At 48.3% G+C, this 27,495-nt stretch overlaps 1 protein-coding gene across 1 annotated transcript in view; it reads left to right on the top strand.

Annotated features, from left to right (window-relative positions):
• LOC144249866 (uncharacterized) overlaps positions 1–27,495 on the top strand; it is a 155,046-nt gene that overhangs the window by 50,654 nt on the left and 76,897 nt on the right. Inside the window, 3 exon segments of the mRNA XM_077792064.1 lie at positions 15,650–15,880; positions 16,964–17,078; positions 17,273–17,370. Coding sequence (XP_077648190.1) covers positions 15,650–15,880; positions 16,964–17,078; positions 17,273–17,370 — 444 coding nt within the window.

A 27,495-nucleotide genomic window follows, 5' to 3' on the forward strand; every position in this document is an offset into this window, starting at 1 on the left:
ATTCAAGCTGTGCATGTGCTGCCATTCCACTCCGACCTGAGGAAATAAGAAGCCTCAGCACCTGGACATATTTGCTGGAAGCCCATAGAGCCAACTGACAGTCTGGGGTGGCTTTGTGTTTCTGGGTTTGCTGATGTTCCATCCCCCACAGTTCTCAGAATCAACCTGCAAGTCCTCCAGGCCGCTTTCCCACAAGCAGGTGGGAGACACCTGCTTAATTCGTGTCCACTTAGAAACACAAAGTCCAGAGATGGCCAAGAGTGTTCTGGTAAGCCTGGGAGCAGGGGTGTCCCGTGGTGCTTACACCTGGGTGGGGAGCAGACACTGGTCCAATACCATGGACTACTCATGCCCTCTTGAATTTGGAGCTTCTGGATGATCAGGAGGATAGATGGGAATCAAGAAGGGAGAGGTCAGTGTGAAGGGCTGGAGCTGAGATGAGCGAGTGCAGCAGCTTGTCCACTGCCATGTCTGAGGGAGTCTGTGTGTCAGGTGGCAGCATGCAGTCCAGAAGGGCAGGGACAGGTATGGGTGACAGATGAGAATAGGACAGGAACTAGGTTGCAGGTTCCCTTGTATGGGATGCTGACGTCTATGGAGGAGGACAGCAGTGTGAGGTTCTCCATGTTCCTTGAACAAGGAGCTGAGAGAGTCTCTCTGCAGAGTCGATATGGATGTGGAGCAAGCACACTAAATGTCCAGGTAACCCAATGACCACCCTTGCCGGATGAGGTGCCCTCCTACACCCCAGCCAGCACTGAGCCTCTGGAGGCCAGGAGCTCTCGTGGCTATCTTTCAGCACTCCTGTGCGTGGTCATGTTTCTGGGTCTGATTGGGCCCTGGCAATCCAGACCAAAGCCTCTAGGTTTTGTGCCTAGGCCATTCCCAATGCCGCCTGCATCCTCGGGCAGACCTGGGATCTTGGAGGCTATTGTCCCATTCCTCCCAACTTGTGGGATGAGATTGCATCTGTATGCAGGTAGTGGGGTCCTTTAACTTCTAGAGGAGTGCAGCTCCACAAAGAGCAATGGCAGGCCCAGGAAGTCCTATGTACAAGGATTGGGCTAGTAGCCTGTGGGAAGAGCCCACACGATGAGCAGGAGGTCAGCCTCAGGTAGTAGGGTCATGGATGTTGCCCTTGTATTTAGAGTGGAGGTGCCTCCAGAATGCCCCTGCCCACTGTCCTTGAGTAGTCACTTCAAGGCCCATTTCCTGAAGGCCTGTCTCCCATGCTGCTCCAGGTGACCTGCCAGGATAGGGCTCCTGTTGTCATCCGCAGCGCCCTCGACCTACACTTCCTTACTGAGGAGAATCCAGAGGATTATGAGCTGGGCCAAATCATCTCTCGCCGTCAGAGTAAGTGAGACAATCAGATAGCAGAGAGCAAGGGTCAGGATGTGGACTCAGGTCAACTCTTAGCAACAAAGAGTAGTCTCTGACCCCCAAGAACACTCCAACAGGTGTGTTGGGTTCGTGCACAAAGCCAACTGCACTTCTGCTAGTGGAAGGTCTTGAGGTCCAATAGTATACCCCAGTGGATATTGCGGCTCCCCACCAGGTGCCCTCCCCTGGACATGAACAGGCATCCAAAGCTGACATCTTTGAGGAGTGAGGAGGAAAGCCTCTCTCCAGGAGCAGTATGTTTTCATGGTCTGGGATAGGAGTGGTTTCAAAGGAACATGGGAATGCATGGGCTAAAGAGGGAACTGGCATTTTGTGGACTGAAGCAGTACTATTGAAAGCCTTCTGTGTGACCAAAAAACCACTGCCTGGGCAGAGCATTGCCAGGATTCTAGCAAGCAGTAACAGGATGAAATTGGGAAGAAAACACAGCCTGGGAGACAGCCTGAATCATCTGTTTTTGCATAAATTCCATGGTCTTACGCACCTGAGTCCACTAGGCAAGGAGTGATCACAATAGCCAGGTTGTGATCCCTAACTAAAGTGAGATGAGGGCTTCCTGAGCACTTAGCCACAGAGCTCATCTGATAATAATGCCAGCGCTTTTTTATTGGTTGGTTGGTTGGTTGGTTTTTGTGAGCCAAACACCACAGCAGCCATTATCCCAGCCTATGTACCCTGAAGACCACCATCCCTATGAGTTCTAGGATCACTTGTCTCCTATCTTAACCTACTGTTAGGTTAGTAGAGTCTATGGAAGAGGAAGTCTGTCTGGGGCCTTGGTAGCCTAAGAAATTCATAGCAGAGATCTCCACATCCAACCCAGAAGGGATGGAGAACAGGCTCTAGGTTAGAGGAGGGCGACAGGAAACACATGTTCAGAGGAAGGAGAAGCGGCTGTTGTATTCCCCCACTCGGGGTCATGGCACCACTGGGCCATACACCATGTTGGAGGGAAGCAGTCCCTTTGCTGGTCTTTGGAACCATTGTTCTCAGTAGGGCAGTATTTGGAATGTGGCCTCCATTCTCAGAAGCCTGGTTCACATGGAGGCGGGCTCCACCAACGCAGAAGCATGGCTCTAACGTGGTATCCGTGCTGGTCAGCCTGTCCTCACTGTGGCCATACTTGAGGAAAATAACTCAGAGGAGGAATCCTAGGCCTTTTCTCTGGGTTTCATAGCTTTCTCTTTGGTTGTGCACTGAGGCTGTCCATAAAGCTCTAGTGTGTGGCAGTGGAGAGCTCCTCAGCCCTTGCCACAAAGGCATAGACTGGGAGAGAGAGAACGAGGCTGGCAGAGAGGGAGAGAGAGAAAGATGGAGAGGGAGGACCTCTACTTGGAGAATGAGGATTCAGTGGATCCAACAGGAACAAGATACTGTTGCCCAGGGCACAACCCTGTTTAGGTCTTCCTCCAACCATGCTCAACCTTTCTTCCAGTCACTCCCACCCCCCAGTAGTGTATTCATCTTGAATGAGAATTTCATGTTGACATCAGAGCACTCACCATCCAATGCTTCCCTCCAAACCCACCTATGAAGATGGCTCATGTGGGGACTGAATCTTCGGCACAGGAGCCTTTTGTGGGAGATTTCAGATGCAAACCCTAGTGGTGTGCTTTGGCAGATGCAAGAGGACCTGAGATATTCTGGAGTCCAAAGCCTTTGGTAGGAACAGACATTAGGTCTGTTGAAGTGCTCTGCCTAGTTCTTCCTCAGGGAGGACTGTGGAGGCTGTCTTTGTTGGTATTGGTGCTGAATTGGAGAGCTCTCAGGTGTGTGGCTCTGGCCTTTTCTGGCACAGGCTCTCAGATGTTGGCGTGTCCTAGGGAGCACCTCCTGAGTGCCACCTTCTTTTTGTACACCCCTCTCTCCCCAGAGCTGAGGATTCCAGCAGAGGCCAACGTATTTTATGCCAAGAATCCTCACAAAAAATCCAACTTTGTGCTGAGGAAAAGGAGCCTCTCCCAAAAGAATGATGGGTGGATCCAGCCTCAACCTCCCTCTCGTCCTGGAAAGAAGGCTCCAGCCCTCCTGAGGATGCTTGCAAAACCATTCTGCTGCTGTGTGCCTGGGCGGGGCTGAGGCAGCCCAGGAATATTTACATTGATTACTATTTTCTTCAAAGTTTGAATCTATAGTTTGCCATTGTCCTTGACCTTGTTTAGTAACACAGTTGTTACTCTATCCTGTATTTGTTGTTTCCATTAATATATTATTATTTTAAAATACATATGTTTTTGTTACCTGATCTACTGTGATGATTTGAGTATACTAAATGTAGCAGTGATTCCTAAAGGACACATCCAAACCAACAGGAAGGAATGTTTCATTCTATCAGCAAGAACTTTGGTTTTTAGGAGTTTGGCAGATGGCATTATCTGAGTCAGTTTTCCAATGGGGGCAATGAAGTATCGGCTATGATGGTACAAACACAAACAAAGACACACAAACACACACAAGAGCACACACACTCACTGAGAGATAGATAGACAGATGGAGTTGGTCTCTGCTGAAATACTTTGGAGACATGGTTCTGATTTCTCCCCTTTTGGAGTATTTTCAATTGCACAAGGTGTCTTGCAAATGAACCCATGTCTGAGGAAGACATGCATGTGTACTTCACATGCCACTTTTCACATAGCAGGAAGGTCATGTAATATTTTTCATGCAGCTGTCTTTTGACTGTGAACCATCCCATGAGGTCAGCTGTGGAATTTTCAACTTGTAGCATCACAATGGGGATCCACTCTTTGGATTTGGGGATATTTCCGATTTTCTTGATTCAGATTGGAATGATATATATATTAGTTTTTGATGAAAATTCTGCATTTGATGGTAATGAATGTCGTGCATCTAGGAATCTGTAGAGTGCAGACAATGAATGGATGCCTACTGTTGTCTGGACTGGTCTGAAAAGTCCTGTAGCATCTGAGCATGTGTGAGGGCTGTACAGGTCTTGCAAAAAGTCCAGGTCAGATGATCCTGCACAAAGCTGAACTCCTAGTGGTCTCCACAACAGTGTAAGGGCCAAGGAGAAACACACTTCCACACAGAAGTTGGGAAGCTACCTTATGAAGGTGATCATAGATACGGGATTATTAATATATCCAGGTTGGCATCTATTATTTTTTTAGCTTTTGACTTTCGCAGCTGTGGGCATCTTGACAACCATCAACTCCCTGTAAGCACAGACAACTCTATAAGAACCTGAGGATAAATTTCCCTGTGCATGTCCCCTTGTGAAACTGCTTAAGCACCGCCTGGTTTACACACAGGTGGAATTTCTAGGTCAAAGTGTGCATGTTTACTTCTTTGACTAAGCACTGCCAGGTGGCTCCTCTGCATAGCTCTACCTGTGGCCAGGATTGTATTATCTAGCTTTCTAACTTTTGCATGTTGAGTAGATACATAGTGGGAGCACACTGTTTTTGTTGGTATTTTTCTTGGTATCTATTCTGATGCTTTTCACTGGGGGATTTTTTCCTGTGAAAATGGGCTTCCTCTACTTGACCTTATTTTCTTCTTTTAAAAATTTTTTCAATGTGACTTTTAAATTTTAGTTTTATTAAAGACATTGCCCCTTGCTTGCATAGTCTATATCTAAAGCACTAGTCCTTGCTCCAAGGCCCAGCTTGCTCTCAGCTGCCCCAGGAGGGGAACAGTCTTTGGCGGTAGACAAGAGACACCCCTGCAGGGGGCACAAGTGCTTTGGCCCTCTGGTGTCTTGCCAGCAGTGCTTCCCATGCTCACAGAGGGTTTCAGACACTGAGTCAATGGTCCAGGTGGTCTTTTGTTCAGTCTGATCTCAAATTGAGCTCCTCTGAGAGGTCATATTGAAGTCCTTGTGTGTACCTGATCCATCATTTTAAACACTATTCCAAGTTCACTTTTTGTGTGTACGTGGGTTCTGGGGATTGAACCCAGGGCCTTGAGCCTGTGAGGCAAGTGACCTACCTGAGCTACACCCTCAGAGACCCCTGTAAAAGTATTTCCCCTTTGCCTCGGGGTCTAAGTTGCCAAGGCTGACCTCAAACGTTCCTCTTGCCTCAGCCTCCCTGGTGGCTGGCATGACAGGCATGCACCTGGGACTGTCACACTCGAGCCTGTGATGGGAACTCATGTGCATCTGTCCAGGGCTGAGCATGGTTAGGCAGAGCTGTGCTCCAGGCTCCCTGCAGGGCTGTGGAGGCTTCTGCTGCCCAGCAGCCCTGGTGCCATGGCCAGGGCTCCTCCCAGCCGAGGGCAGGCAGCTGCCCATTGCTGTAGGCTGACCTTATTTTCTTCTTATGGCACTCGTCCGTTCTCTGGAGTATGTTGTATGGTTTGTCCATTAGGAGTCTAACAGGTCCTCTAGAACCTTCAAACAATTAGTAAAATTCCTAAACAGTAAGTGAGCACCCGCAGAAATTGGGCTAATATTTTGGGAAGAACAATGTTGGATGATATATTCATGGCTTGAATAGATCATCCAACATGAAGTTATATTTTATTACTTACAAAATAATAAAATAATGAAGCAATACCATGGGCTGAGCTAAAATAGATCCTTAGGATCTTAGGCATTCTGTAACAAATCTGTGTCACTTGAAGTATAGAGTTGATCGACTCTGAGTAATGAAACAGAAGTAAAGGTATCAAAGCAAATGATCATCTGTTTCCAATTTTCTGTGATTTGGTTCAAGTGGTAAAGTGGTGATATTTATTAATAATGGATCAAATAGGTTCATAATTGTTTTAGAGTACAATTAGATGCCTTCAAACTTTAGGCTACATGGGCACATTTGAGAACGGTTCCAGCCGTTCTCTCATCCTTTGGGTCATTCCCCTCCTATGTCCTGTGAGACATTTTCTATGTGAGGCTTTAAGAAGAAGAAGAGAATATTCTGTAAAGAAAACCTTGTGATCTGTGCAGTATGAAGTTGAATGGATTCATTCAGAAATCAGAAATTCTATTGAAAGATATTTATTTGCATGAGCCAAATAAAACCTATTTTTAGGCATCCTGGTGAAGACAAGGTTTTATCTTTATGTCTCATTTTCTATGTTTTGTTGTTGTTGTTGTTGTTAGAATGAAATTCATATGTTGCCAGACCATTCTATCAGATGTGTAACTAGATGCCATTTAAATTACCCACTTTTACATGGTAGACAGTTTTTAATGAACACTGCCTGTCTGCACCTTTTTAAAAAACAGGACTGGGATCAGAAGCCCAAATACCAATGGTTAGCTGGAACATATTTTTCATTTGGCCTATCTGTCAGTATTCCCTGAGGTCATCTGTGGAATCAGCTTCGTTACTCCTGCTCCCTCACTGGATTTCATAGAAACCATATGCTATGTATGAATCAGGGACACCAATCCCACAACATAGCATTCTTTGAATATCCAAAGTCCCACTTTTCACTTCGCCATGCCTGAGATCAGCAGTAATATTTATCAGCAAATGTGAGATTTTCAAAGATCCAATTCTATGTGCTCCTTTCTCATAGAGCCTTAGGCAGGGATATAGCATACATAAATATTAAGTAAAGTCCATAGTTTTTAAAATGTCATCCATTGAATAGTTGACACATGTCTGAGATACTTTTTATTTTGGAGGAGGTATTATTTAATAGGGAATTCCAACAGCTACCTAATAGTGAAATGAGAAGTCTTGCATCCATTTTATTTTGTTTCTGATGATTTTTATGAGTAAGGGTAAGATACTTCCTTGTTCTGATGCAGATGTTGCCCACTTTTGTGAATGGATGCGGGGTGTCACCTACTACTTGCATATCTGCATATTGGGCTTGACACTGCTATCGTACTTGGTAGTTGGCAAAAAGTCAATACTGAAGTTAAGCTCTTGTGTTCTAGCAGCAGAGCTGAAGATCCTTGATGTGCCACCTTCTGCAATCCATGCTGCTCTCTTCATGTTCCTTATTGACTTCCTGGTGATGAGCATCATGGTCTCCTGGTCTTGAGAATGGCCAAGCATTGCTCTGTGAATGTGGAAGATGGGCATGTGGAAGGCTCCAGGGAGGAGGGATCATTGAACATGTACTCTAATCCATGTGCCTGTTGAATGACCTGTTTTTTTATTTTTGGGTTTTAAGGGAGACACTGCCCTCAAACACTTCTGTGCAGCTGGGAATGCAGGCTTCTGCTTCACCTTGCAGGAAGCATTAACGAATCCTTTCCAGAAGACATGAGAAGAGAGAAGTGAGCCTCTGGTATCATGCAGGTTCCTTGCATTGCCCATGGGCTAGAAGAGAGAAGAGTTGCTTCATGAGACTTGATCCCCTTTTTCCTGAAAAGTTCCACACAGAGGTGAGTCCCCAGCATGTTTAGAAATCATTTCAGACACCTTTCTGGACGGAATTGAATCAGAGTCCCTGATGATGTGGAAGAGCTAAAGATGGGTTTGCTATGAATTTTCTATTTCATTCATCAGGGCCTGAGTCAAGTCAGTCATTGTGCTGTCAACACATGAGCTGCTGGTCAAATGTGAGGAAGTGGTCTTGCTTTATGAAAACACCACCCTGATTCAGTGAGCCAGAGGCAGCCTGCAGTCCCTGTTTTCCTGTAAAGGCAGATTGCTGTGGATGGCCTCTGGCCTCGTCATGCAGCCCTGCTCAGAGTAGGGGATTGAGGGACCAGGCAGATCCCTAGTTCCTTTTGACCTTTATTGCCATTGGGCCACCCCAGGGTCCTTGGAATCTACCTGGTCTTCTGGCCTGGGTCAGGGGATGTGAGGTTTGGAATCCCCCTCTGTGGCAGGATCCCAAGCCCCCCCAGCCACTTGAGGACAGGCACAGCCTTCCCTAATTGTGTTAGAGTTGGAGACTTCTCCCACCCATCCTCATCCATGCTCATCCCACATTTTGTAGCTTGACACCTGAGGACCTTTATTCATTGACTTAGTTGTTAGTGATGATGGTTACTAAGACTAAGTGACTCTTTCAAGTCACATCACTTGCATGGTAGGGCTAGAGCATGGATCTTCCTAATTGATTTCATGGGACTCTCTCATGGAAACTGTGACTGCCTCCTAAACACACACTCTACATTTGGAGTGTCAAAATTCTTGGCACTGCCTCCTTGGCAAGTGTATCTTGTCTTCTACGTGGGAATTTCACAAATATTTTCCTTTGGTTTGTGGAGGTCATGCAGAAGGGATTTCATTTGAAATAGCCCAAACAAGAAATACCAGTTGTCTTTTTCGCACATGGATGTGTGTAGTGAACATCCCTTTCTGTGTGCTTGCATGAGTTGCTCCTTTGAATTTGTTGAAGAATGGTTGGCTGGGGAGCAAGGTAACGAGAGATGGATATCAATGCTTGTCCAGTATTCTGAAGTGAAGAATGTATTGAGGATGTGAAGGCTTTTCTAGCCAGTTCCTATGGCTCAGTCAGGGATCAGTCAGAGGATTCTGTCTGGTAGACTCTTTGGAACATATGTCAAAGTGGCCTGGTCTTACCCTGTCCAGGACTGAATGCTGAGCTTGAGTGGGAGCTTCTTATCAGTTCAAGTACTTCCATGAGTCTGTCCTCTGTTCTCTTTGGTTTTTTTTTTTTTTTCAGTTTTCAGTGGACATATCTTTATTTTATTTTATTTTATATGGTGCTGAGGATCGAACCCACTGACTCGCGCATGCCAGTCGAACACGTTACCACTTGAGCCACATCCCCAGCCCCCTCTGTTCTCTTTTTTCCGAGCAGTTTCTAACAGGAAAGGAGAACAAACATTGAAAGTACAGTGATTGATTATGTATACCAATGTTATTTGAATCAACTTTGTATAATTCAAAATTAACTTTTTGCTAGTAAAATTTCATATGTTGAGGAAATAATGAAAATATTGGGGTTGGGGGATGAGGATGGGCAAATCAAATATTTTTGAGCACCAAGACCTGTTTTTTTTTTTTTTTAACTTAAATCATAAACTGCCTGAGGACCACAGCAAGTAGATATTTCCAGAGACAGTGGGAAGGTAGTAGCACATGAGGAAGGGAAGAGCTCTCAGGATGGGAAGAGGGGGCCGCTTCAGGACTCACCGGGCATGGCACATGGTACATGCCTGGGCCCACTGAGTGGGGAAGATCCATGCTCTGTGTCCCTCCACCCTCCTCTGTAGCTTGTGTTGGCAGCAGATCAGGGAATTGGGGTCAGAAGTGCTCCCAGTAATATAGGCACCAGCCCCCAGAGTGTGTTCCTAGCCCTTTCCCCACCTGGCCTGTCTTGGTGCTTGTGTTGATGCATGGCTGAAACCCTACAGTCATCAGAGTGTGTCTGCGGTCCAGATCCACCCTGCATGGCCAACATGCTCAGACCTTCGGCTGGGTCCTAGGCCTGCTACAACCAAACTCTGTCAACTGGGTGGCCAACAACAGAGGAAGGGCCTTCCCTCAAGCTCCAGGGGCTCAACACACAAGGTGTTGGGCGGTCTCACTGCCAAAACACCTCACAGGTTCCTAGGGGACTGTCCCCCCAACTCTCCCAGCCCTTGCCCACTCTCGTATTGCTGCCCACGATCTGTGGTTCCCATATGGGCATCCCGCCCTGGCTCCAACCTCACATAGCTGGTATCCCCAAGTCTCCCTGGTCTCTGGGTCCAGACTCTCCTCTTCCTACAAGAATATCAGATATTGGATTTGGTCCCAGTTGATGCTGTGTTCCATCATGTGAGCTCTTAGCTTCATCACTGTGCAAAGACTCTTTTCCCACACAAGTTCGCACGACTTTTGGCTGGCTTAAGAATTTTCAGGCGACACTTTTCTAATGAGTACACTTTCCTTCCTTCCGATCTCCCCCCAGTGAGCATTCCTCGCACCCTTGTCCTAGTTCCTTTATGGCAGTTTCCCTCCTTATGGCTGAGAGGACCTAGTGACCCCTGGATTCACACGTCCTCCTTAATCACCAACACACTGCAGAATTCTCCAAAGGGCCATATATGCTCCTGGAAGTTGGTGTTGGAAATAGTTTTCCATCCATTAATCACTCCCTCACTCACTAATGTCCTTGTGTCCTTGAGAAAGGCTCTCCCTTTCCTGGTTTTCCTGAATAGAAATCCTCTTGCCTCTTGGGTGAATAGGGTTATGGGTTGTGCAGAGGGTGTTGGTCCACTGAGCATCTTAGAGACTGTCCTTTATGGAGCCTAATGATCCTCACTGGGGAATGAGGCCAGGGTCCTAACTGTGGTTAGTGTGAGGACACCCTGGGTTCAGAGAGGGAAAGAAGGACGAGGGAAACTCAGATGTCCCTTCATGGCCCCTGGAGTTAGAGGACTTACCCCTTTGCACCTGGGATCAGGAGACCTCATTTCCTCAAGGACACGCACACTCAGACGTTAATCTTGAGTGTGGGTTCCTTTCTGGGGTCCAGGGCTGTTGTTAGCCACCAGGAATGACAGTGCTCTCCATGCTGAGTGGAGCCATTTTTGCCAGGAAAGAGCCCGTGGTCACGCCTTGTGCAAAGCATCCCGCGCCAGGGGCTCCCATCCCTACATTCCTGTCCTGAAAGGAAACCACTCAGAGGCAAGGTGGGTCCAACCACCTCCCATGTGTTCACTCATCACTGTGTTCCAGCATCACCCCAGTTAACAGTCCTGATGGGATTGGATGTGGCTCAGAGTGTCACCCTCATGAGCTCTACCCTGCCACAGCTGCAGTTCTGCAGTGGGAGAAACTCAAAACCTCAAAACACATGCACATGAAAGAAAAGAGCAAGAGCCAGAGCCCAAACAGGCCAGGTGTGGCAAAGACAGCTGGAGTGCCTAGGTTGGGACTCAGAATTATGTCAGTGGGGTGGCATTGCTGCTGGCACCAGCATGATAACCGAGAGCCAGCCCTGCTCATTTTGGGGAGCAGTGTGTTGGGGAAGGCAGCAGAAATTGAGAGGCAGGATTGAGTTTGGCCCTAGGAGGAGGTTGGGTAAGAGGCCAGTGTGGGTTGGAGGGCCTGGGCAGATAGAGAGAGGCCAGGGCACACCCCAAAGCCTGGAGACTGCACTGGATGTCCAGGGTTGTGAAACACCCTCCCCTCTTACTCACAACTGAGAGCAAGGGGCATTGATGAGTTCAGTTTGTGTGCGGCTGCATCCAAGGTGGCTCGGCTAGGCACCTCTGTTTCCTTGACTCAGGAGGCTGGGAGTCCAGGCTCCACCGAGGCTCGGCTGGGAGGATCGGACTCTGAGTTTATGCCTGTGTTCCTGGTAGGATCCATGTTGGCTGAGCCTCAGTGTTTTTGTAATGAGAGGATGGGTGACCGTCATGTCTTTATCACAGGACACACTTGCTAAATGGATTTGTTTGCTCTGAGGAGGAAAGAGAGAGGGGGGAGTGGTGCTGGAGACAGGGATGCAGACAGGGGTCATGGACTTGGCATAACTCAGTCTTGGAGGTGATATCCCATCACCTGTACCCACTTCAATTCCCATGAATCCAGAGGCTGAGCCCCCTTGAGGTGAGGGGTGAACCGGTTCTGGGCAGCAGGATGCTGTGGTACCTCGGAGTCTCTGTGAGACCCCAACACTAGACACGCTTGGCCCTTTTGAAATCTTAGGAGAAGCCTTGGGAAGTTGTATGGCAGAGGGGAGCAGCCTCTGCATCTCAGTCCCCTCCAACTTGCCATGGTGTAGAGAGGGAACTGCAGCCACGATGGGACGGACATTGGCCATGTCCCTGTGTGGGACACAGGCCTGATTGAGTTAGGGTGCATTCTTTGTCTCTCCCCTTCTTGTGATTGTCCCATCTGTACATTTGTGCTTTAGCCACCTGTGAGTCCCATCTCTGGTTTCAGAGAGAATAGAGGGTGTTAGGGGCCAATAGACACAATAAACCCTAGAGATTAGATGCTACCCTACTTTCCAGAAAGGACTGGGCACACCGTGAGTTGCACAATGATGGGACCAGGGTCCAAAAGCTGCTGAGAGGGAAGGACTGGTTGTGAATGCATTTTTGAAGGCTCCAAGCTGGAACTCTAGTGGCACCAAGCAGGGCAGATGCTGGTGGGGATGTTTGGGTAGTTGTTGGTGAACACCTGCGCACCTGAGATGGGTAGGCATGGAGGAGAAATCAGCAGCCCATAGGGCTTTTGAAAGTGGTCTTATGTGAAAAGAGGCTCAGGTATGGGCACAGGAAATGACATCATTGCCTTGACAATGGATCAAACAGAACATGGAACCCTGGTATCCAGGCACCCACTTCACTGACCAAGCCATCCGAGCTCACTTGGTTGGAGCCACTGGAGGGAGAAGGATGTTCTCCTGTGGTTGCAGACAATGCCGAGCCTCAGGCTCCCAGGAATCTCAGGGGGGCCAACTAGCCCTTTTGTGGATACACTGGGTGAGGCTTCATCTTAGACGCCAGAGCCTCTGGCGATTGTCGCAGAGGAGCTCAAGAGTAACAGTGAGTAGCACAGGGCAGGTGAGCCCAGCAGGCCCTCTAGTCTGATCCCTGATGAATGGCCCAGGACTCCTATTCTGACTCTGTGTGTGTGTGTGTGTGTGTGTGTGTGTGTGTGTACTGATGGGAACTGTCCCATTGTGCTTTGACTCTAGTGTATTGGCACAAGTCATTTTTCTGTTTGTCACCATTTCCATTTTGAACCCACCATTCTTGGTCCCAACCCAGGGTGAAAATGATCAGAACACGGAGGAGCCCTTCAGGGTTCAGAGCCTTGAACCTTACAGGCAGGACCAGCTTAGGAATGAGCTCCTGCCTGTCATTTGTGGGAGGAACCTACAGTTCAGCAGCAACATGGGGTTAATCTCCTGGGATTTCATCCCCACCCAGCAGGTGCTGGATCTCTTGTTCCCAAGGTAAGCACCAGACCACCAAGCCCAAGTGTGTAGCCCCCTCATGCCTCTGTCTTGGGGCTGCCATGTGCCTCTCAGGGACCCAAAGGTTTGTGATACCTAATGAGAAAGAGGACCACACTCATAGTGGAATGTCAGCCCCGAATGGTACGAGTCCTGGAGGTGCCTGCCACAGCCTTGCAAGGGCAGTGAACTTCCCCTCTCAGGCAGAGAAACCATCCTGACTCCAGCTGATCCACAGAGGTCCATGGAGCAGTCCCCACACACTGGGCACCACAGCTCAATGGTGTGCACTGAGCTCATTCCCAGGTGGACTCAGTGAGGCCAGGTGGTCTTTCTGGTGTGATGTTGGCTTTGTGAAGAACGTAGATCTGTGCCAGAGGCGTCTCAAAACTCGGGCCTTGGGAAAAGCACTTTTGGGTTAATAAAGACATGTTAGTTTCCATAGTGGGACAGAGCGTCCTAGCTGGGACATAGCTGGACAGGGGCTTTGGACATGGCAGCTCCCACACCCAGAGATATGTGGGAATCAGCAGTTTGGGCTCATTCACTGGTGAACATGGAGAAAGCACCCACTGTGTGAAGACACGTTTCCAGTCACGTTTCATAATTCAGTGAAAAATGGGGTGCAAATGATTGCCATTGTGTCCCTTTTCATGGGGTCAGCCTAAACCGCAGGTGCCATGAGTACATATCCTCCATGTGACTGCATCCCTGACTCCATGAGGCATAACTGCACGTTGTCCTCTTCAGTGACTATGGTGGACCCTTGGACCAACTTCAACATGGAATGGGCTTGGGGTCAAGAGGGTGGGCTCCTGTTTCCAGAATAGGGACCTGCAAGGTGATTTGACTTGGGAAGGCTGAGGAAAGACTGCTCTGCCCAATTCAGTTTTCTGCCTGCAGTGTAAGGTGTGGGGCTTCAACAGTAGGAGGGGTAAGGCGGGGAGTTGTAGGTGGAGTCAGGGTCCTCTGGGGAAGGCCCTGGGATAATGGATCCCCCCACACCACACCTCCCTGTCCTCCCCCAGGGCCACAGAGATGTGGTCTGCACTCATGGGAAAAGAGAGGTCCACCGCTACTCAGGGGAACTCAGTGAGAGCTCACAGAGAATGAGGTAGCATTGCAGCCCACGCCAGGGGAGGAGGTGTCTCTTGAGCCCCGAGAAGAGTGGGCAGGAGGACAGACACTCCCAGAAGGTGCATTCCAGGTTGGAGAGCATGTAGCCAAGAGGAAGAAGAGTGTCAGGCCTGCCCAGAGGAGGGGAGAGCTGGTCAAACCATGGATCTAGCGCTCCTTCGTTGAAGGTTCTTTGCCTGTAGCGACCTGTCCTGACCCTGCCTGTACAGCCACTGTGTCTTGCCTGAGGTGGACTGGTGTGTTCAGAACCAGGGACGGTTCAGGAGGGTAGGGTCAGAGGTTTGCTCTGGAGGCCGTGGCGAAGGCAAGGCCAGGGTTTTGCTGACTCCACACCTGCCTCCCCACAGTGCCTCATCTTCCTTCCTGGGGACCTGGGTGAACTTCTACTCCGAGGCTTCCCATCAGCCTCCAGGCTCTCTGAGTCTGCAGCAGCTGCTGCCGTACATGTGGCTCCTCCTGGGTGGCTTTAACCTGGAGCACCAAGCACACCACCTGCTGGCCCAGGTTGAAGATGGCAGATCAAGCCAGGCAGAGCCTGAGAGCCAGGCGGACCGGGGTGAGTACCTAAGTACCTCAACACACCTCCAAACCATACCCCTCCAATTAGTGTAGCCCTGTATGAGTAGATGAGTCCACTGTCAAGGTGGAGGCACCCACCATCAAGTGCTTTTCCCCAAACCCACCTGTGATCATTGCTGCAGTGGGGAGAAAACCTTCAACACATGAGTCTTTGGGGACCAATCCAGATACAAAGTCTAGCTGTTTCTCTTTGATGGGTCCAACGTGAACTAAGAGGTACTGGGGTACAAGGGGCTATTTCCTTGAAAGGTGTTCCTGTAGTGGACCTCCTGTGCATAGAGGGTCCTCAGGGATTAATCAGTGGGGAGTCTTTGGTGGAACAGAAGCTGGATTCGGGGGCTCTCAGGTCTGTGTGTGAGACCTGAGCTGGCAGAGGCTCTCAGTTGTGGGGGATGTTGGGTAGTGTATTCCTTGAGTGTCACCTACCACGCCTCTGCCCCTGCCTTTCCAGAGCTGAGGGTCCCTGCTGATGCGAAAGTATATCACGGCCTGATTGGAGGAGTGCATTACGACTTTCTTCTTCGAGAAACAGATGCCAGCAAGTCGTTGAAGGTCAAACCAAAGGAGGTAAACAGCCACCTTCTTCAGTCTTTACTCCTGGTGCCACTCCACATCCTCCAAGGGGACAAGAACCTCAGGTTCTGGATGGATGTTGTAGAATGCCCACAGAGCCAACTGCCAGGCTGGGTGGGGTGCAGTTGCTGGGCTTTGCTGATGTTGTCATCCCCCACAGTTCTTGGAACCTTCTGTGGCAGTGGCATCCAGGACCCCAGCAGCTGTGAGCAGCAGCTCTGCAGTGGCTGCAGGATCATTGCCCCAGGCCACCCAAAGCAATGAGTGCTGCATGAGAAAAGTCACCAGTAGCAGCTCCTCACTGCTTCACTCCAGCGAGCAGGTGGAAGACAGCCGCGTTGTTCACGTCCTCCTAGAGGGACAGAGCCTGAGGGAGACAAAGCGCATCCCGGTAAGCCCGACAGCAGGGCTGCCTCCTGGGTGTCCACACAGTGGAAGGCAGGAGACACAGCCAACCCCAGGGCTATGGTGGGAAATAAAGAAGAGAGAGGTCCGTCTTAAGGGCTTGACCTGAGGAGGGAGAGCATCAGCATGCCCAGCTTCCGTGGTGAGTGGGCCTGTGTATTGTGGGTTTTGCAGGCCAGAAGTGCAGACGGAAGTGCTGTGGACAGATGAAGGCAGAGATATGTCCAGGGTGCAGGCTGCAGTGCCTAGAACTTGGTATTCTCAATGAGTGAAGTTGGAGCAGAGGAGGTGGCAGTGACTTGTCACATGTGTAGGAGGGGATGTGTTCCTGGTGGCAGGGAAGAGAACCTCCTTAGCATGACTAGGTGTAGGAATTTGGGGTCGGGATCACCTGGGGGGTCATGCCAAAGCTTCGGAATGTTAGGCTTTGCATGTATGTAAATACGGAGCTAAAGGGGTTCTTGGCAGAATTTCTATGGATGTGCAGTAGACACGCTAATGCTGCAGGTGTCCAGCTGCAGAGGAGACATGTTCAGTGACTGCCAGTGCTGAGTCAAGTACATCATTACAACCAGACCCGCACCGAGCTTCCAGAGGCCAGGGCCTCTCAAAGCTATCATGAAGCACTCAAGTGCACACTCTTGTATCTGAGTCTGTTTTGTGTCATGGCAGTCAGGACCCAAATTTTCAGTGCATCTGCCTCTTCCACCCACAAAGGCAGCCTGCATCCCAGATCACACTTGGTGCGCAGATCCCTGGCCCATTGCTCTCATCTCAGTGAGATGAGAGTGTGTCTGTGCATAGGCAGTTTGGTCCTTTGACATGAGTGGAATGTGGCTCCCCAGGGGGAGGGGAGATGGCAGGTACAGGCAGATATTTGTACCAGGATTGTTCTAGTAGCACATTGCAAGAACCCAGGTGGTATATGGAGGACACACTCAGGTAGCAGGATAACAAGATTGTGCCCTTGTATATGTAGCTGAGATTTCTCCTGAATGTTTGACCACAGTCTTCTGGGTAGCTCTTCTAAAAGCCATTCTCTGATGACATTTGTCCCACCCTGATCCAGGTGACCTTTCAGGAGACGGTGACAAGCCTCATCCGCAGGGCCTTGGACCAAAATTTGTTGCAGCATGAGGATGTGGACAACTTTGAGCTGCTGTATATGATGTCTGAGGATGAGAGTAAGTAGGACAATCAGACAGTGGGGAGACATGATCCACAGTGGGCTCAGGATAACTGACAGCCAAGAGAAAGTGGGCCTTGGCCCCAAAATACCAAAGTGTGATGGGCCTGGCGGAGACTCTCAGGGGTTGTGGGTGTTTTGTGGTATAATCCTTGAGTGCCACCTAACAATTCTCTCCACTTCGCTCTGCAGAAATCAAGGTCTCTGACCACTCACTCGTGTGTCTGTCCATGAATCTGGGAGTACAATATTTCATCGTGAGGAAACGCCCCCAGGTCAAGGGAAAGGAGGTAAACACCTACCTTATTCAAGCTGTGCATGTGCTGCCATTCCACTCCGACCTGAGGAAATAAGAAGCCTCAGCACCTGGACATATTTGCTGGAAGCCCATAGAGCCAACTGACAGTCTGGGGTGGCTTTGTGTTTCTGGGTTTGCTGATGTTCCATCCCCCACAGTTCTCAGAATCAACCTGCAAGTCCTCCAGGCCGCTTTCCCACAAGCAGGTGGGAGACACCTGCTTAATTCGTGTCCACTTAGAAACACAAAGTCCAGAGATGGCCAAGAGTGTTCTGGTAAGCCTGGGAGCAGGGGTGTCCCGTGGTGCTTACACCTGGGTGGGGAGCAGACACTGGTCCAATACCATGGACTACTCATGCCCTCTTGAATTTGGAGCTTCTGGATGATCAGGAGGATAGATGGGAATCAAGAAGGGAGAGGTCAGTGTGAAGGGCTGGAGCTGAGATGAGCGAGTGCAGCAGCTTGTCCACTGCCATGTCTGAGGGAGTCTGTGTGTCAGGTGGCAGCATGCAGTCCAGAAGGGCAGGGACAGGTATGGGTGACAGATGAGAATAGGACAGGAACTAGGTTGCAGGTTCCCTTGTATGGGATGCTGACGTCTATGGAGGAGGACAGCAGTGTGAGGTTCTCCATGTTCCTTGAACAAGGAGCTGAGAGAGTCTCTCTGCAGAGTCGATATGGATGTGGAGCAAGCACACTAAATGTCCAGGTAACCCAATGACCACCCTTGCCGGATGAGGTGCCCTCCTACATCCCAGCCAGCACTGAGCCTCTGGAGGCCAGGAGCTCTCGTGGCTATCTTTCAGCACTCCTGTGTGTGGTCATGTTCCTGGGTCTGTTTTTGGCCCTGGCAATCCAGACCAAAGCCTCTAGGTTTCGTGCCTAGGCCATTCCCAATGCCGCCTGCATCCTCGGGCATACCTGGGATCTTGGAGGCTATTGTCCCATTCCTCCCAACTTGTGGGATGAGATTGCATCTGTATGCAGGTAGTGGGGTCCTTTCACTCCGAGAGGAGTGCAGCTCCACAAAGAGCAATGGCAGGCCCAGGAGGTCCTATGTACAAGGATTGGGCTAGTAGCCTGTGGGAAGAGCCCACACGATGAGCAGGAGGTCAGCCTCAGGTAGTAGGGTCATGGGTGTTGCACTTGTATTTAGAGTGGAGGTGCCTCCAGAATGCCCCTGCCCACTGTCCTTGAGTAGTCACTTCAAGGCCCATTTCCTGAAGGCCTGTCTCCCATGCTGCTCCAGGTGACCTGCCAGGATAGGGCTCCTGTTGTCATCCGCAGCGCCCTCGACCTACACTTCCTTACTGAGGAGAATCCAGAGGATTATGAGCTGGGCCAAATCATCTCTCGCCGTCAGAGTAAGTGAGACAATCAGATAGCAGAGAGCAAGGGTCAGGATGTGGACTCAGGTCAACTCTTAGCAACAAAGAGTAGTCTCTGACCCCCAAGAACACTCCAACAGGTGTGTTGGGTTCGTGCACAAAGCCAACTGCACTTCTGCTGGTGGAAGGTCTTGAGGTCCAATAGTATACCCCAGTGGATATTGCGGCTCCCCACCAGGTGCCCTCCCCTGGACATGAACAGGCATCCAAAGCTGACATCTTTGAGGAGTGAGGAGGAAAGCCTCTCTCCAGGAGCAGTATGTTTTCATGGTCTGGGATAGGAGTGGTTTCAAAGGAACATGGGAATGCATGGGCTAAAGAGGGAACTGGCATTTTGTGGACTGAAGCAGTACTATTGAAAGCCTTCTGTGTGACCAAAAAAACCACTGCCTGGGCAGAGCATTGCCAGGATTCTAGCAAGCAGTAACAGGATGAAATTGGGAAGAAAACACAGCCTGGGAGACAGCCTGAATCATCTGTTTTTGCATAAATTCCATGGTCTTACGCACCTGAGTCCACTAGGCAAGGAGTGATCACAATAGCCAGGTTGTGATCCCTAACTAAAGTCAGATGAGGGCTTCCTGAGCACTTAGCCACAGAGCTCATCTGATAATAATGCCAGCGCTTTTTTGTTGGTTGGTTGGTTGGTTTTTGTGAGCCAAACACCACAGCAGCCATTATCCCAGCCTATGTACCCTGAAGACCACCATCCCTATGAGTTCTAGGATCACTTGTCTCCTATCTTAACCTACTGTTAGGTTAGTAGTGTCTATGGAAGAGGAAGTCTGTCTGGGGCCTTGGTAGCCTAAGAAATTCATAGCAGAGATCTCCACATCCAACCCAGAAGGGTTGGAGAACAGGCTCTAGGTTAGAGGAGGGCGACAGGAAACACATGTTCAGAGGAAGGAGAAGCGGCTGTTGTATTCCCCCACTCGGGGTCATGGCACCACTGGGCCATACACCATGTTGGAGGGAAGCAGTCCCTTTGCTGGTCTTTGGAACCATTGTTCTCAGTAGGGCAGTATTTGGAATGTGGCCTCCATTCTCAGAAGCCTGGTTCACATGGAGGCGGGCTCCACCAACGCAGAAGCATGGCTCTAACGTGGTATCCGTGCTGGTCAGCCTGTCCTCACTGTGGCCATACTTGAGGAAAATAACTCAGAGGAGGAATCCTAGGCCTTTTCTCTGGGTTTCATAGCTTTCTCTTTGGTTGTGCACTGAGGCTGTCCATAAAGCTCTAGTGTGTGGCAGTGGAGGGAGAGCTCCTCAGCCCTTGCCACAAAGGCATAGACTGGGAGAGAGAGAACGAGGCTGGCAGAGAGGGAGAGAGAGAAAGATGGAGAGGGAGGACCTCTACTTGGAGAATGAGGATTCAGTGGAGCCAACAGGAACAAGGTACTGTTGCCCAGGGCACAACCCTGTTTAGGTCTTCCCCCAACCATGCTCAACCTTTCTTCCAGTCCCTCCCACCCCCCAGTAGTGTATTCATCTTGAATGAGAATTTCATGTTGACATCAGAGCACTCACCATCCAATGCTTCCCTCCAAACCCACCTATGAAGATGGCTCATGTGGGGACTGAATCTTCGGCACAGGAGCCTTTTGTGGGAGATTTCAGATGCCAACCCTAGTGGTGTGCTTTGGCAGATGCAAGAGGACCTGAGATATTCTGGAGTCCAAAGCCTTTGGTAGGAACAGACATTAGGTCTGTTGAAGTGCTCTGCCTAGTTCTTCCTCAGGGAGGACTGTGGAGGCTGTCTTTGTTGGTATTGGTGCTGAATTGGAGAGCTCTCAGGTGTGTGGCTCTGGCCTTTTCTGGCACAGGCTCTCAGATGTTGGCGTGTCCTAGGGAGCACCTCCTGAGTGCCACCTTCTTTTTGTACACCCCTCTCTCCCCAGAGCTGAGGATTCCAGCAGAGGCCAACGTATTTTATGCCAAGAATCCTCACAAAAAATCCAACTTTGTGCTGAGGAAAAGGAGCCTCTCCCAAAAGAATGATGGGTGGATCCAGCCTCAACCTCCCTCTCGTCCTGGAAAGAAGGCTCCAGCCCTCCTGAGGATGCTTGCAAAACCATTCTGCTGCTGTGTGCCTGGGCGGGGCTGAGGCAGCCCAGGAATATTTACATTGATTACTATTTTCTTCAAAGTTTGAATCTATAGTTTGCCATTGTCCTTGACCTTGTTTAGTAACACAGTTGTTACTCTATCCTGTATTTGTTGTTTCCATTAATATATTATTATTTTAAAATACATATGTTTTTGTTACCTGATCTACTGTGATGATTTGAGTATACTAAATGTAGCAGTGATTCCTAAAGGACACATCCAAACCAACAGGAAGGAATGTTTCATTCTATCAGCAAGAACTTTGGTTTTTAGGAGTTTGGCAGATGGCATTATCTGAGTCAGTTTTCCAATGGGGGCAATGAAGTATCGGCTATGATGGTACAAACACAAACAAAGACACACAAACACACACAAGAGCACACACACTCACTGAGAGATAGATAGACAGATGGAGTTGGTCTCTGCTGAAATACTTTGGAGACATGGTTCTGATTTCTCCCCTTTTGGAGTATTTTCAATTGCACAAGGTGTCTTGCAAATGAACCCATGTCTGAGGAAGACATGCATGTGTACTTCACATGCCACTTTTCACATAGCAGGAAGGTCATGTAATATTTTTCATGCAGCTGTCTTTTGACTGTGAACCATCCCATGAGGTCAGCTGTGGAATTTTCAACTTGTAGCATCACAATGGGGATCCACTCTTTGGATTTGGGGATATTTCCGATTTTCTTGATTCAGATTGGAATGATATATATATTAGTTTTTGATGAAAATTCTGCATTTGATGGTAATGAATGTCGTGCATCTAGGAATCTGTAGAGTGCAGACAATGAATGGATGCCTACTGTTGTCTGGACTGGTCTGAAAAGTCCTGTAGCATCTGAGCATGTGTGAGGGCTGTACAGGTCTTGCAAAAAGTCCAGGTCAGATGATCCTGCACAAAGCTGAACTCCTAGTGGTCTCCACAACAGTGTAAGGGCCAAGGAGAAACACACTTCCACACAGAAGTTGGGAAGCTACCTTATGAAGGTGATCATAGATACGGGATTATTAATATATCCAGGTTGGCATCTATTATTTTTTTAGCTTTTGACTTTCGCAGCTGTGGGCATCTTGACAACCATCAACTCCCTGTAAGCACAGACAACTCTATAAGAACCTGAGGATAAATTTCCCTGTGCATGTCCCCTTGTGAAACTGCTTAAGCACCGCCTGGTTTACACACAGGTGGAATTTCTAGGTCAAAGTGTGCATGTTTACTTCTTTGACTAAGCACTGCCAGGTGGCTCCTCTGCATAGCTCTACCTGTGGCCAGGATTGTATTATCTAGCTTTCTAACTTTTGCATGTTGAGTAGATACATAGTGGGAGCACACTGTTTTTGTTGGTATTTTTCTTGGTATCTATTCTGATGCTTTTCACTGGGGGATTTTTTCCTGTGAAAATGGGCTTCCTCTACTTGACCTTATTTTCTTCTTTTAAAAATTTTTTCAATGTGACTTTTAAATTTTAGTTTTATTAAAGACATTGCCCCTTGCTTGCATAGTCTATATCTAAAGCACTAGTCCTTGCTCCAAGGCCCAGCTTGCTCTCAGCTGCCCCAGGAGGGGAACAGTCTTTGGCGGTAGACAAGAGACACCCCTGCAGGGGGCACAAGTGCTTTGGCCCTCTGGTGTCTTGCCAGCAGTGCTTCCCATGCTCACAGAGGGTTTCAGACACTGAGTCAATGGTCCAGGTGGTCTTTTGTTCAGTCTGATCTCAAATTGAGCTCCTCTGAGAGGTCATATTGAAGTCCTTGTGTGTACCTGATCCATCATTTTAAACACTATTCCAAGTTCACTTTTTGTGTGTACGTGGGTTCTGGGGATTGAACCCAGGGCCTTGAGCCTGTGAGGCAAGTGACCTACCTGAGCTACACCCTCAGAGACCCCTGTAAAAGTATTTCCCCTTTGCCTCGGGGTCTAAGTTGCCAAGGCTGACCTCAAACGTTCCTCTTGCCTCAGCCTCCCTGGTGGCTGGCATGACAGGCATGCACCTGGGACTGTCACACTCGAGCCTGTGATGGGAACTCATGTGCATCTGTCCAGGGCTGAGCATGGTTAGGCAGAGCTGTGCTCCAGGCTCCCTGCAGGGCTGTGGAGGCTTCTGCTGCCCAGCAGCCCTGGTGCCATGGCCAGGGCTCCTCCCAGCCGAGGGCAGGCAGCTGCCCATTGCTGTAGGCTGACCTTATTTTCTTCTTATGGCACTCGTCCGTTCTCTGGAGTATGTTGTATGGTTTGTCCATTAGGAGTCTAACAGGTCCTCTAGAACCTTCAAACAATTAGTAAAATTCCTAAACAGTAAGTGAGCACCCGCAGAAATTGGGCTAATATTTTGGGAAGAACAATGTTGGATGATATATTCATGGCTTGAATAGATCATCCAACATGAAGTTATATTTTATTACTTACAAAATAATAAAATAATGAAGCAATACCATGGGCTGAGCTAAAATAGATCCTTAGGATCTTAGGCATTCTGTAACAAATCTGTGTCACTTGAAGTATAGAGTTGATCGACTCTGAGTAATGAAACAGAAGTAAAGGTATCAAAGCAAATGATCATCTGTTTCCAATTTTCTGTGATTTGGTTCAAGTGGTAAAGTGGTGATATTTATTAATAATGGATCAAATAGGTTCATAATTGTTTTAGAGTACAATTAGATGCCTTCAAACTTTAGGCTACATGGGCACATTTGAGAACGGTTCCAGCCGTTCTCTCATCCTTTGGGTCATTCCCCTCCTATGTCCTGTGAGACATTTTCTATGTGAGGCTTTAAGAAGAAGAAGAGAATATTCTGTAAAGAAAACCTTGTGATCTGTGCAGTATGAAGTTGAATGGATTCATTCAGAAATCAGAAATTCTATTGAAAGATATTTATTTGCATGAGCCAAATAAAACCTATTTTTAGGCATCCTGGTGAAGACAAGGTTTTATCTTTATGTCTCATTTTCTATGTTTTGTTGTTGTTGTTGTTGTTAGAATGAAATTCATATGTTGCCAGACCATTCTATCAGATGTGTAACTAGATGCCATTTAAATTACCCACTTTTACATGGTAGACAGTTTTTAATGAACACTGCCTGTCTGCACCTTTTTAAAAAACAGGACTGGGATCAGAAGCCCAAATACCAATGGTTAGCTGGAACATATTTTTCATTTGGCCTATCTGTCAGTATTCCCTGAGGTCATCTGTGGAATCAGCTTCGTTACTCCTGCTCCCTCACTGGATTTCATAGAAACCATATGCTATGTATGAATCAGGGACACCAATCCCACAACATAGCATTCTTTGAATATCCAAAGTCCCACTTTTCACTTCGCCATGCCTGAGATCAGCAGTAATATTTATCAGCAAATGTGAGATTTTCAAAGATCCAATTCTATGTGCTCCTTTCTCATAGAGCCTTAGGCAGGGATATAGCATACATAAATATTAAGTAAAGTCCATAGTTTTTAAAATGTCATCCATTGAATAGTTGACACATGTCTGAGATACTTTTTATTTTGGAGGAGGTATTATTTAATAGGGAATTCCAACAGCTACCTAATAGTGAAATGAGAAGTCTTGCATCCATTTTATTTTGTTTCTGATGATTTTTATGAGTAAGGGTAAGATACTTCCTTGTTCTGATGCAGATGTTGCCCACTTTTGTGAATGGATGCGGGGTGTCACCTACTACTTGCATATCTGCATATTGGGCTTGACACTGCTATCGTACTTGGTAGTTGGCAAAAAGTCAATACTGAAGTTAAGCTCTTGTGTTCTAGCAGCAGAGCTGAAGATCCTTGATGTGCCACCTTCTGCAATCCATGCTGCTCTCTTCATGTTCCTTATTGACTTCCTGGTGATGAGCATCATGGTCTCCTGGTCTTGAGAATGGCCAAGCATTGCTCTGTGAATGTGGAAGATGGGCATGTGGAAGGCTCCAGGGAGGAGGGATCATTGAACATGTACTCTAATCCATGTGCCTGTTGAATGACCTGTTTTTTTATTTTTGGGTTTTAAGGGAGACACTGCCCTCAAACACTTCTGTGCAGCTGGGAATGCAGGCTTCTGCTTCACCTTGCAGGAAGCATTAACGAATCCTTTCCAGAAGACATGAGAAGAGAGAAGTGAGCCTCTGGTATCATGCAGGTTCCTTGCATTGCCCATGGGCTAGAAGAGAGAAGAGTTGCTTCATGAGACTTGATCCCCTTTTTCCTGAAAAGTTCCACACAGAGGTGAGTCCCCAGCATGTTTAGAAATCATTTCAGACACCTTTCTGGACGGAATTGAATCAGAGTCCCTGATGATGTGGAAGAGCTAAAGATGGGTTTGCTATGAATTTTCTATTTCATTCATCAGGGCCTGAGTCAAGTCAGTCATTGTGCTGTCAACACATGAGCTGCTGGTCAAATGTGAGGAAGTGGTCTTGCTTTATGAAAACACCACCCTGATTCAGTGAGCCAGAGGCAGCCTGCAGTCCCTGTTTTCCTGTAAAGGCAGATTGCTGTGGATGGCCTCTGGCCTCGTCATGCAGCCCTGCTCAGAGTAGGGGATTGAGGGACCAGGCAGATCCCTAGTTCCTTTTGACCTTTATTGCCATTGGGCCACCCCAGGGTCCTTGGAATCTACCTGGTCTTCTGGCCTGGGTCAGGGGATGTGAGGTTTGGAATCCCCCTCTGTGGCAGGATCCCAAGCCCCCCCAGCCACTTGAGGACAGGCACAGCCTTCCCTAATTGTGTTAGAGTTGGAGACTTCTCCCACCCATCCTCATCCATGCTCATCCCACATTTTGTAGCTTGACACCTGAGGACCTTTATTCATTGACTTAGTTGTTAGTGATGATGGTTACTAAGACTAAGTGACTCTTTCAAGTCACATCACTTGCATGGTAGGGCTAGAGCATGGATCTTCCTAATTGATTTCATGGGACTCTCTCATGGAAACTGTGACTGCCTCCTAAACACACACTCTACATTTGGAGTGTCAAAATTCTTGGCACTGCCTCCTTGGCAAGTGTATCTTGTCTTCTACGTGGGAATTTCACAAATATTTTCCTTTGGTTTGTGGAGGTCATGCAGAAGGGATTTCATTTGAAATAGCCCAAACAAGAAATACCAGTTGTCTTTTTCGCACATGGATGTGTGTAGTGAACATCCCTTTCTGTGTGCTTGCATGAGTTGCTCCTTTGAATTTGTTGAAGAATGGTTGGCTGGGGAGCAAGGTAACGAGAGATGGATATCAATGCTTGTCCAGTATTCTGAAGTGAAGAATGTATTGAGGATGTGAAGGCTTTTCTAGCCAGTTCCTATGGCTCAGTCAGGGATCAGTCAGAGGATTCTGTCTGGTAGACTCTTTGGAACATATGTCAAAGTGGCCTGGTCTTACCCTGTCCAGGACTGAATGCTGAGCTTGAGTGGGAGCTTCTTATCAGTTCAAGTACTTCCATGAGTCTGTCCTCTGTTCTCTTTGGTTTTTTTTTTTTTTTTCAGTTTTCAGTGGACATATCTTTATTTTATTTTATTTTATATGGTGCTGAGGATCGAACCCACTGACTCGCGCATGCCAGTCGAACACGTTACCACTTGAGCCACATCCCCAGCCCCCTCTGTTCTCTTTTTTCCGAGCAGTTTCTAACAGGAAAGGAGAACAAACATTGAAAGTACAGTGATTGATTATGTATACCAATGTTATTTGAATCAACTTTGTATAATTCAAAATTAACTTTTTGCTAGTAAAATTTCATATGTTGAGGAAATAATGAAAATATTGGGGTTGGGGGATGAGGATGGGCAAATCAAATATTTTTGAGCACCAAGACCTGTTTTTTTTTTTTTTAACTTAAATCATAAACTGCCTGAGGACCACAGCAAGTAGATATTTCCAGAGACAGTGGGAAGGTAGTAGCACATGAGGAAGGGAAGAGCTCTCAGGATGGGAAGAGGGGGCCGCTTCAGGACTCACCGGGCATGGCACATGGTACATGCCTGGGCCCACTGAGTGGGGAAGATCCATGCTCTGTGTCCCTCCACCCTCCTCTGTAGCTTGTGTTGGCAGCAGATCAGGGAATTGGGGTCAGAAGTGCTCCCAGTAATATAGGCACCAGCCCCCAGAGTGTGTTCCTAGCCCTTTCCCCACCTGGCCTGTCTTGGTGCTTGTGTTGATGCATGGCTGAAACCCTACAGTCATCAGAGTGTGTCTGCGGTCCAGATCCACCCTGCATGGCCAACATGCTCAGACCTTCGGCTGGGTCCTAGGCCTGCTACAACCAAACTCTGTCAACTGGGTGGCCAACAACAGAGGAAGGGCCTTCCCTCAAGCTCCAGGGGCTCAACACACAAGGTGTTGGGCGGTCTCACTGCCAAAACACCTCACAGGTTCCTAGGGGACTGTCCCCCCAACTCTCCCAGCCCTTGCCCACTCTCGTATTGCTGCCCACGATCTGTGGTTCCCATATGGGCATCCCGCCCTGGCTCCAACCTCACATAGCTGGTATCCCCAAGTCTCCCTGGTCTCTGGGTCCAGACTCTCCTCTTCCTACAAGAATATCAGATATTGGATTTGGTCCCAGTTGATGCTGTGTTCCATCATGTGAGCTCTTAGCTTCATCACTGTGCAAAGACTCTTTTCCCACA

The sequence above is a fragment of the Urocitellus parryii genome, chromosome 12, assembly GCF_045843805.1.
Source record: "Urocitellus parryii isolate mUroPar1 chromosome 12, mUroPar1.hap1, whole genome shotgun sequence".
Classification (NCBI taxonomy): Eukaryota; Metazoa; Chordata; class Mammalia; order Rodentia; family Sciuridae; genus Urocitellus; species Urocitellus parryii.